General features: G+C 38.3%; 1 protein-coding gene across 1 annotated transcript in view; it reads left to right on the top strand.

Moving 5' to 3' along the window:
* CHN2 (chimerin 2) overlaps nucleotides 1-12,087 on the top strand; it is a 159,586-nt gene that overhangs the window by 69,136 nt on the left and 78,363 nt on the right. Inside the window, exon 3 of the mRNA XM_041411572.1 lies at nucleotides 4,630-4,685. Within this exon, the coding sequence (XP_041267506.1) occupies nucleotides 4,630-4,685 (56 nt within the window). The remainder of the gene's footprint in view (nucleotides 1-4,629; nucleotides 4,686-12,087) is intronic.

Here is a 12,087-nt window from a genome sequence, read left to right on the forward strand (position 1 = left end):
TGCAGTACTGCACTGTCCTCCTAGGGGACAAACTGCTTACCTTATCTGCTTCCCAGGAGAAGTAGGCAATTCTTTTGACTGAAAGAGCATAGTTATTGCTGGTTGCCAGCCTCAGCATGTATGTGCTTGAATTTTGAAGAGATGTGAAACCACTTTTTTCTTCCTTTTACCCCTGTTGAGATTGGCATGTGCTGAGTCAGTCATGTGTCAATGCCACTTCAATGTTTGTTTGCATTATTCAAGATGAGTGTGTTGGTGGGAAGCAAAGTGGCAAGGCACAGAGCATCAGCTGATGCCATGCTTCAGCTCCTCTCGAAGTTTCCCTGCCTTCTGTCCTTCATCAAATAATAGGCACAGTGTCCGAGACTCATTTTTGTTAGAAATTAAGTCTTTGTTTCAGCCAAGCACTTAGGTTCCTAATTAAGCATGTGAGTAATCCTGCAGAAATAGGACAGCTCATATTGTTCAAGCTCAGCACATGGATAAAAAATGCCTGACTGAGATGAGGCTGAGGAGGTAAAACTGAGGAACTCTGTGAAACATTCTGAGACAGAAGGCGGTATGTTTGCTGCTTTATAAAAGCCATGATAGGATTTTTTCCTCTCCGCTGGAGCATCCCTGAACACTCATCCTAGGTGAGTTAAAGGAGAAACCTTGAGGTCCTGACACACTGCAGAATGAAAAAAAAAAAAAAGTATGAAGAAATGGATGATAGCCCTTCTTCCCTGGCAGAAAAGGAGTAAGTGCTGATTTTTGCATGTGACCCCTTTTTTCTTAGGCAGATTGGATTTTGGAATTAGACAGTTCTTTCTAAAACATACTGTAGAATTTCCCTATTTCATCCCCTGAGACAAGACTCGTGCTCTAACAGGAACAAAAGAGAGAAAGATATATTCTAACCAGCTACTTTACATCTCAAAGAAATGTTCCTCAAGTAATGCAATAATAAATTTAAGTTTTGTTAACGCTGTAAGTTCCAATGTGACTATGATACTATGAATGCTGGCACGCTGTCTGAGTATGAACCTGATAAAGGTGTTCAAGGGTCAAATAGAAGCTGCTGCATTTTTCTGTTGCAGTGCTGAATTTTTTGCCTAATATTTAATGTGTATTATTACTGTGCATTTCATTTGCATCTGATGCTGAACAAAAAAACACTTCCAGTCTGATGCAGTTTTCTGAGATCAGTAATAATACATTTTCTTTTTGCATGCAATTGACTTTTTATAAGGTTAATTTTCTCAGGGCTAAAATAATAATGCATCATTTTGTTTGAGTGTCATCTTTTCTATGATCACAGTGGGTTTGTCTGTAACCTGCCTGTCAGTTCTAAATTCTGGAACTGACTGGGTCAGATGTCAATCACTGCTTGCCACTGCATTAGATAAGTGTGTTTTTCTATTATTTCACTTAACCATGGTCTTATACATTGAATTCTGGTTTAAGATTTTCAGAGATGGCAAAATGAGGCAGAAAGGTAAGGATTGTTTGCCATTTGAGCAAGTAGGAGAGGGATGTATGCCTTCTGAATCTTTGACCATCCCCTGGACTGTGCTGGGGTCTCAGCAATGTCAGCCTCAGTGAGAGTACCCAGCACTTTGGAAAAAGTGTATAATGAGATCAGGCAGAGCTGCAGGATGTTCAGCACTTCTGAAAATGAGGTCACTTAATGAGGTGTCTGTGCTCATTGGAACTTAGCTGTAGGGCACATTTTTCTCAAGTCACCTTAGCCATAATACTGCACTGTATTCATAGCCCATTAGCAGGCTTTCTCACAGCGAGCATTTGAAGCAGAAACAGCAGAGACCTTTCTAAAGGAAAACGCAGCTTTTGGTAGGGTCGCACTGGCTTTGCTCCTTAATGCCTTAGTCTGGGAGACACTGCCTTCCTTGTTTTCCACTTAACTGAACTTTCACTGTTGTTTTACCTTTCCAACCCCTGCCATGCTGTGTGTCCTTACTGGGAATCCTTGGCAGCTGTGTGTCTGTCTGTCTGGTCCTTCGCCATTGTTTGTCTCCCACTGAGCTGCTCGATGTCCCTTTCCACTGGTGGTTTTCAGTCCTGCCTCTGCTCCCAATCTCTCTTCTCTCCCTCCATCTAATGGTTCTGTATCTCCCTCCAGTTGTTCCACTGGTTTGTTTTTCTGTCAGTTTAATGACTATCAATTTAAAGCTAATATAGCCAAGTCTGAATTTTTTCTCCTTCAGCATTTCAGTCATGTATCTTCCAGCATTTTCAGTCATGCTTGGGCCATTTTCTCATCCAGCACATTTAGCATATAATTTGTAATTATTTATTTCTATAGTTATAATCTATGTTTTCTTCTGATGTATTTCTAAATCAGATATGTTTTTCAGTTCAGATTATTGCACAGATTAATTACCCACCTCTCTCTGAGAATGACAGCAAGATTTTCCACTCTATTCAAAACACAGTTGTTAAGATGATTTTTCTTCCTTGCACTCATCATGAATCCTTGCACTGATTTATCCCACTACATCCTATAAACATCCAGTTTTTTGTGTTTGCTTTCAGTTCTTTATCTGTCCTTTCCTGTTAATCATTCCTTCCTTTGTTTTGTGAAATGCTGACTCTTCTCCCCACCATTGCTTATTTGGTGTTGTCACCCTGTTGAGATCCTCTTGGTGATGTTAAGAGAGCTCTTTGCTTTTTTCATTTCTCAAAAATGTAGGACACCACAAGATAGGCTTCCTGTGTCTTCTTCAGACCTACTTGTTTTGCATCACTCTTATCAAAGCTGTCTTAGAAACTCCACGAGCTTAATTTGCTATGTCAGTCTATGTTTAAAAGATTTGATTATTGAAAAATGGAATTTTTATGAAGTATGATTTTTCAGTTAAAATTCAAATTAATTAATTGGGGAAATAGATAATTTACTTTAAATGAGAAGCAGTCATATTCTTGTCATATTTTGAATCCTTAGAGTTCCTTCTCTCCACTGGAAATAGGGTAAGGAAAAAATTGTTATTTTCCTCTTGGATGTGTTTAGTATTAAGCATCATTAACTTGCTCAATCAGTGGTTATGCTCATTTCAGACATTCAGAAGTTAATTCTATAATCATGATATTGGGCTCCAGAATAATCAGAGTTGTTAAAAAACAATCTCTGGTTGTTGAACAAAATTTTCATGCATTGTTTGACACTTTATTCAGATACACAAGTCGTTTGATCACAAAAGAGTAAAATCTTTGAATCTTAGTCACATAATTACAAGAGGTAAGAAAGAACATACTTATCATGGAGTTATCAAAATATGATCAAGTTATCATAAATCTTGTGCAAAAGTAGCAGGAGATCTGACAGTGCTGAATGATGCAGAGTAAATCCAAAGCCTTAGTAGAAACGTAGAGCTGGATTACATCCAGCAATAAAACTGGTAGGGAATGTAAGAAATTATGAGCTGTCTTTCTGTGCTCTCCCAGGAACCAGGGATGAAGGTTGGATCAGTTAAAGAAGAGGTTATGGGTTTTTGCACTTTGATGTGAGCAGGAAGCAGGAGCCCCCAAATCTTTCACATCCCATTGAGTTTGTGTGACAAACTTGGGTGCAAGCTGGGGATTTCCCCACTTTCCAGATTTCCTTGCTTCTAGACCCATTAAGTTAAGAGAAGGTGCAGAAGGTGGGAAAAGGTGCTGAGGGCTAACACCCACCTTTTCAATTCACTTTCTGCAGCAGGGCTTCTGTGTTTATCAAACCTAGAGACATTTATATTCCTCCCATAATCTACCACCTTTCAGGGCATAATTCTGAGCTTCCCTAGCACTGTGAATAAATGTGTCCTGGAAACTCAGTCTTTTAAAAAAATTCATGGGCACGACATGATCTTTCCAAATACAAGAAGGTCAGCATACAGAAGGCCTTTCTCGAGGGAGGCAATCCAAACCTCTGGGATTTTTACTGGAGTTACGGAGAGACAGTCTGTCTGTGGTGGAATTGATTACTGTCATTGCATGTCAGCTTCTTCTCATGACTCTGGAGTGGAAGGGAGGGAGAGGATCTCATTAAATAGATGCAGTGAAGAGTCTGGGGGCCAGGCAGCAAGTACCCCTAGCCTCAGGTCTCTCTCCTGCAGCCCTCAGAAGATTTGCAAAATTGATCCAGGGCCATTTGAATAGGGCATAATTGCTCTGAAAGGAATGTTTGCTTGCTCTTCAGTAATTGCTAGTATATCTTAAAATAAATTATGAGACTGTGATGAGCCCATTCAAAGGTATTGAACTTTTTCTTGGCCTATCCAAAAAACTGCTGTTGTTACTGGTAAACAGTATGTTCCTGGGTTGTTACAGCATGGTGTATGCAAAAGTGGGATTTTATCTTGAGACAGACCTAGTAGGTCTTTCTGGCTCATCTTCCCTGGTATAGAAATGTAAAAACCAGTACAACAGGGTAATACTTCTAACAGTTAAAGCACTGACCACTTCAGTTAGTTTGCCAGTCAACAACCGATTTTCACATAAATGACTTAGACACACTGAAATACCTCATTTTGCTGTCATCGCCTTACATTTGCATTTTTCTCTGCAGCCCCTGGCTAAAAAGACTCATCTGAATAAAAGTTTGTGTATGTTGCCATCTTCTAATGATCTGTACATTTTTGTGTTTGACAGTGTATCAATTGCAACAAGAGGCACCACGTCCCAAGAGAATCATCTGTCCTCGGGAGGTCAGTTCTTTTGCTCTACCTTGTTATATCTGATGAATTGTCAGCAGCATATGATCACCAAAACATCTTTTGTACAGTCTGTGGGTGTTATTTGCTTTAACTTTTCTATGCCATTATTTCATATAATCATTTCCCTTAAGGTTGATTAATTAAAGCTGGATAATATTTGCTAATTAGGAATGGCAGCCTCATTCTACCACTAGAAGTACCTTCATTAGACAAGCATTTACTCATCATTGTTTAGTGTGCTTTTCTGTGTACTACCTAAAGTTTTGAGTTTCCTTGTCAAAATGAGGGTGCATCTTTCTTTCTGCATCTGCCTAATAACATCTGTGTGATATGTTTCAACATGATACACATAGCTTCAGTTTGTTGAATGCTTCCTGCCTAATACTATGTTCAAGTTAAAATACTGAAATGATAGTCAGAGAACTCTGTTCTCTCATGGAGACTTTGAAGATTATAGAATGTTTAGAAATCTGCAGGGCTGCAGGTTTGGCTGAGTCATCTTGTCCCCTTGTTTTCTTCTTCTGTATTTATTTCTCCATTTCTATTTGCTTTAGTATGTCAGTTCATCACCCTGCATGGCATTATAGTAAAAGAAAACATGTAGATGTCTCTGCTCAATGAAAAAAAAAAACTGAAATATCTTTATCTCCTATAATGTCAGGGACAAATTTTGTGCAAATAGACATGCAATACTGGCAATAAAACTACTAAACAGGTGAAGTGATTGCAGAGGGTGTAAAAGATGACATGCAGGAAAACAAAAACTGCGGCTCATTGGTGTGATGTTCAGCTCTACTCCCGGGCATCATCCTGACCTCTCCCCACACTGTGTGCCAATGAAAGCAGAGTCCTAGCACCTCTCAGACATTTACATACTGCCTCAAAACACTTTTGTGTGATGCAGGGGTTTTGTAGCAAGGCACAGGTACTTGCCTGGGTTAATGAGGAAAATCCATTGCAAACCCAGGAATTGAGTACAGTTTACATTGCAAACCCAGGAACTGAGTCCACCCACAGCCTTAACTAAAAGAGCTCTGCATTATTCTCTCAAGTGCCCTCTGCTAGTTGCAGGGCAGGGAGAGTAGGCTCTTGGCCTCAGTCTGGAAGTCTTCAAGTCCTGTCAGTTTGGGATGGTCCCAAGACATACACACAGGATGCTAAGAAGGACGAGCAAAACGCCAGAGTGGGTGAACCCTTGTGTCATCCTTTCTCCCTGTCAAAGACGAGGCTTGGGGAGAAGTGTATCTCTCTGGGACTTCAGGGCACGTGTGCTGACAGGTTTCATCAAGACCTTCCTCGCTGAAATCCTCACGCAAACCAAGGACAGTTAGGACTCTGTGGCTGGTATTCTTTAAAGAGGACAGTAAGGTTTTTACTGAATTAATATCACATAACAGATATCAAACTAGTCATGGTATAGTTAAAAATAAAAAGATTTTAAGGTAAAAAATTAAGGTAAACAATTCATTTTCTTCCAGCGCAGCCTTAAAGGAGTTCCTTTCTTTTCTTTATGTAATAGTTTATCTATTTTACCTGTTTTATATTGAGACTATTTTAAGGAAGGATTTATTTTTAGAAAAGCTGATTAATTAGCACTGAATGCTTAGAAAATCATGTCTACAATATGAGCTCATCTTTGTGGGAATACAAGTTAATCTGTAAAAGTCTATCCAAAATATATTATGTCAACTCAAATTTAAGCATTTTCTGTTTTGCCTCCACGAGAGAACATTTGAATCAAGGTAAAATACTCAAAGTAATGTAGCAACTGTATTCTTGTTCTAGAAACAATATTGTCTACACAAGGGAAGAGAATGTGCAGCTGTGAGCTTCTTACCAATGTGCTGTATTTAACTTATTTCCTTGAACTCAAGACCATGTTATGTACAACTCAGGTTATCCTCTTTACCTGATGTTTAAAGACCATACATATTTAGTGCCTATTCAGGTCGCCTCCAAAGATTTGCAAAAGAAGCAAAGATCATATTAGTTAAATAAATTCATAGGTGACAGAACAGGGCATAACAAAATAAGCAAAATATGTCTGTTTCACTTAGTCTGGGTTTGGTTCTAACTAATGAACCATTTTCAGTTGCTTGCTTCATAGACTGCAGAGTCCTATTTTGAGTTGTTTGGGATCTTGTCTTAAGTTTGTTAAACAGCTGAAAATACAGAGACTTTGTTTAGGGGCTGGTATATAAAGCAATATGAATTCCCACAAATAAGATCTTTGGTTCTTGTTACTTGCATTTCGAATCTTTGTGTAGCTCATCTGTATGTGTTCACAGCCTGATTGCCAGAAACACAGATTCTCTGACCCAAGAGCCAAAAATCCACTGTGACATTGCTGATGTGCATTATTTTTGCACATAGTTGGGGAGGTGGGGCAGATGGGATGTCCTGATACCTAAAAGATGTCAACAAACACAAATATGTGGTTCATATTATCAGTTTATATTATGAAGTAGAACTACACAGTGGTTTTATAGAGCATCACAGATTATTTTAGAGAGGAAATTCAGGACTCTGTTCCTATGTCTCCTATTGCCTTTTTCTAAGCATGCAGTCTGTAAGGTGGGTGTTTTCAGACTGTTTTTCGATTTTAGTTTGATTTCACTGTCATCTGATGATTTTACAGGTTTGCTTCAGTAAAGATGGTGTTTTAATACTGAGTTTTCCAGTTACATAGGAAGATCTCAAAATCTAATTTTGTGATGTTTATTAATTAATAATAATTAATTGGAAATACAGTATAAATTTAGTTAAATGATGGTTATCCAGTATCTGGAGAGAAGGTGTCAGCAGGATGTGTGGCTGATGGAAAAGATTTGTCTCTCCATGTGCATATCATAGGAAGTGGACTTTGCTGAGGGTGTTCCCATGAGTAATTTAGTATTCAAAATAATTCAAACAAATCTAAAAATTTGCAAATAATTTGAAATCCTTCATGCTTGTAGGAAGATGTCTTTCATAATTGGCAAATTCTACACTGTGGAATGAAAGGAAAATGAAGCATCTGCTGCAAGCCAAATCTGTAACAACACATAAACAAGGATAGGTTGTTATTTTTTCTTTCACTATTTAGCATTTTCATCATTCATCTATCTCTTCCATTGTCATCTTTCACATTCTTCACATCCATTTGCTCTTCCATTACTTCTCTGTTTCTCCATAGTCACAAGGGTTTCAGTCTCAGATCTCTGCAGTTCTACTGTCTAATTTATGCAGATTTTTTGATGAACTATACTGTGGAGACAGAAATCACCTCTCCTGATATGTAAACCTCCAGACTAAAAGCTGGGACTGTAAATAAAACATGAACGTTTATATCTTTGTGTCTTTGAGCTTTGCCATCATGATTTGCTTTTCTTATTTTGGTTGCATAAATATCTTGTCAGCAAAAGCAATGGGAATCATATTGAATGAACCATTCAGGCTTCAGGTATCCAAGGTCTTTTAATTAATCACCACTGGCAGCGGACCAGTGTGAATATCCTACCTTCCCAATAACACTGGATTGCTGCCAATATCCTCATTTGTAACCATATTCCTTCCAGCAGTGTTTTAATGATTTAGCTTTTAAATAGAAAAGGTTCCATTTAAAAGCGCTGTTCAGGTGGAGGGGTAGCTTTTAAATATTGAGTGGCGTGGTGATAGGCACCAAAGAATCCCATCCTTGTTCTGAGGAAGTCACATTATAAGGTGTCTTTTAGGGTTTATTCTACAGAAATGCTTATGAAAAGATTACATTCTCAGAAAATAACTCAAGCTTTCAACTTCTTTGTTTTATTCAAAAGGAACATGTCAAATGATTCTTAATTTTAAGAAGTAATTCAGGAGTAGATTATTCAAAGTTAAAATATATTTTTAAGAAATTGAGGCTTTAACAAAGTAAAAGAATTAAGGAAGGATGGTGACATTACTTCGGACTATTTTTGGTTAAACAATAGGCACATTCAAAATTTTTTTCAAGGAGGGGATGAGTCTTACTCATGGGTTCTTGGGTTATTTGTGTAGAAATATTCATACCTGTGAATGGTATTCCCATTTTGTTCCAAGAAGTCCTTAATTGCTGATAGCAATTTTTGAGGCTGGTGAATTTGTCTGCATTAGACCTTCCACATTCCTAACGGTGCCTTGGCCAAGCCAGTGTCAGCAACACTGAGAAACTCATCTAAATTTCCCTAGTGTAGACAAAGCCTTAGAGCCCTAACTTATATTATTGTGTAGAAAAATGTCAGTTAATTGCCTTCCTTGTCATTCTGAATTCCAAATAGGTTGTGTCAGAAGTGAGAGATTATTGTTTCTGCCTTTACAACATAAAAATTATGGTTTCTTGACTAAAAACAAATATGATTACAAAGGGAGACTGTTCTCTGAAAAAAAAAAATCCCTTTTTCTTTTTGCTTAAGTCATTGTAAGGGATTAAAATAATGATGGCATATTAGAGTGTACTGCTGAGAGTCTTTAACTATCTAAAGGGTCAGAAACTGTTCTGACCCTCTGGGGATCCATTACCTAGATTTATCAAAACAAGTGTACAGATAGTGGCATCTCATGGAGCATAACTGTTGAAATTGTCACTAGCAGGTCTCTAAAGCTGTTGCCATCTTGTGCATTACCAGCTGCAAATATACAGGATTAATGAACTTCTCCAAAACTTCTCTCCAAAGTTTTTTCTGAAGCATGGGATTCAAGCTGAGAACAATGCAATTAGAAGAGTATAATTTAAACAACTGCAATATTAAAAACACTGGTTACTTGTGTCAGCCCTTCCTTCAGATACAACAATACTTTATATTTGCACATTAGGAAAAGTTTGTGATTAAGCAAGCTTGAGCAAGGTTGTTAAAATTCAGCTTTAGTAAGATATTTGAAGAGTTTATCTGAGTGGATAATAAGTATTTAATCCTTGCAATAAGTCTTCCATGAATTCTCTTATTCTGCTCACTTACTGACCTTTACAAGCTGAATATTTCCTCTTTGCCTCTGCCCTCATCTTTCTAAGAACAATTTCTATACTGTGGTAAAGTACGAGAGAGCTGTAATAGGGCGTTGAAATTGGCCATAAAATTGGTGGTAAATAATGGGAGTAAATGGAAATTTTCATGGCACTTGTTCAAATTGCTCTACTGCAAAAAGTCAGACACTGCCATGAGGTGTCTTTTACTGTCAGTCCTCAGAGCTTATCTGAGATAATTCAGAATATTATATTATCTTTCCCTTAGAAAGAAACCTCAGAACACACACAGTGACACACCAAGAGACCCCATTAGCCAGCAATTAAGTGAAAATGAGCAGAATAGTGCTGAAAACTGTTTGTGTTAATGAAAATGTTTGTACATATAAGACTTAATGGAGCCTATATTTTCAAATTCTTATATTATTGCTGATGTTTTAATTGTGTGTTTATAATCCTCTTTATGATAGAAACAAAGAGGACACAGCAGTAGTCCATGGGCAAATGAAGCTAAAGAGCAATTTTGAATAAACATTGACAAAAGGAGGAAAGTTCTTCTGCTGACACCCATAGCAAGGGAGTGGGAAGCCTGGCTGCACTGGTGGTGGCTGAGAATACTTGAAGGCCAGGAAGGGTGTTCAGTTTAACTGGGGCAGAGGGCCTGTGGGATGTCAAAATATATTGTATCCAGCATCCCTCTAAACTGGCTACCTGCAGGTATTTCTAAATAATTTCTAAATAAAAATGTTATTTTTCTGTAGTATCTCCAGAGTGAACTTTACCCACAGAGTGCCTGTGGTTTGCCGCTAAAGGGAAAGAAAGAAGGGGGCTGGAATATTGCTTGCCCAAAATTCCCTTGTATTCATCATATCAGAGAAATTTGCTGGTGCTTTTTTCTAAGGCATTTTAGTGACTGACAGGAAATCTCATCTCTCCTAGAGTCCATGAGCAGTCTCTCTCTGCTGCAGTAGTGAGATGGTGGAGCACTCAGATGAAGCCACATCATTCTCATTTTAACAGTCCATTGACTACTGAACAGAGAAGAAATCTTCCTAATTATTCCGCAGGCATGATAGTAAATATTTCATTTAAGTAGTTACAGCTAAACAAAACTAGAAGAGGTTTATCTGTTTCACTTGATTTTCCTCAGTTTTGATTTACTAATGGTTTAGGTTATGATTTTCAAATTAGACTAGTGTTCATCTTCATCAGAGGAATACAGTATGAACCAGTCGATGCGTTCATTGATCACTGTGAAATGGAAAAGCTAAAACCATCTTTTTGGAAGACATGATGGCAAGCTCTGACTTGTTTGATGAGCACAAACTGTAGGTAGCTGTCTTTATGGACTGATGAACGTGCTAATTATCCCTTCGGGTTTGCTTGAAATCTTTGCAAAGTTTCACGCTCCCTTCCATCACTCCTTGGAAGTGCGTGGTGTGTGTGTCTGTGTTTGTGATTTTTGCTATTCTCCTAGGTTTTTATTTCCTTTTACATATCCTTGTTACATATCACTCTTTTAAGCTGGTTCTTTTTATTTAGACATGGTGTTGAATATCAGAAGTTTTCAAGCCAAAATAAATGAAAGCCTCTTTCATATCTTGACCTAGATAAAGTTTATCAATAAGCCTACGTGTAGGTGAAAAAGCTATGTGCTTGTACAGGTTTACATACCTGTTGCAATTCAGGCCAGTATTCCTTGTGCCTGTAGAAGGGGGTCTTGCTGTCTCTGCTCTCTGACTTTGTGTCTGGTATCTTTTTTTCAAGTTTCAAATTGAGGAACTGTCCTGGTTTAACCCCAAGCCCCTCAGCAGCTGGTGAGTCACTGCCCAACCAGTGGGATTGGGGAGGCAATCAGAAAAATAATAAGTAGAAACCTCATGTATTCAGATAAAGACAGTTTAATAGGAAAAGCAGAAGCTGCACACACAAGCAAACCAAAACAAGTAATTAATTCATCAGTTCCCATGGGCAGTCAGCTGTTCAGCCATCCTCAGGAGAGCAGGGCTCCATCAGGTGTAACAGCTACTTGGGAAGACAAACAGCATCACCCCAAATGTTCCCCCCCTACCTCCTTCTTCTCCCCATTTTATCTACTGAGCATGATGTCACACGGTCTGAATATCCCTTTAGTCCCTGGGGTCATTTGTCCAGCTGTGTTTCCTCCCAGTTTCCCATGCACCCGAGCCCCTCACCAGCATGGCAGTAAGAAAAGCAGAAAAGGCCTTGGCTCTGTTCAAGCCCTGCTCAACAATAACAAAAATATCTCTGTATTATCAACTGTGTTTTCATCACAAATCCAAAACATGGCCTCATACCAGCCACTGTGAAGAAAATTAATTCTACCCCAGTCAAAACCAGGAACTCAGAGTATTGAGCAACAATGAATTTGCATTTCCTAATATGAATAAATATAGAAACTCTGCACATCTC

Source organism: Onychostruthus taczanowskii, unplaced genomic scaffold (genome assembly GCF_017590055.1).
Source record: "Onychostruthus taczanowskii isolate IOZ18803 unplaced genomic scaffold, ASM1759005v1 scaffold36, whole genome shotgun sequence".
Classification (NCBI taxonomy): Eukaryota; Metazoa; Chordata; class Aves; order Passeriformes; family Passeridae; genus Onychostruthus; species Onychostruthus taczanowskii.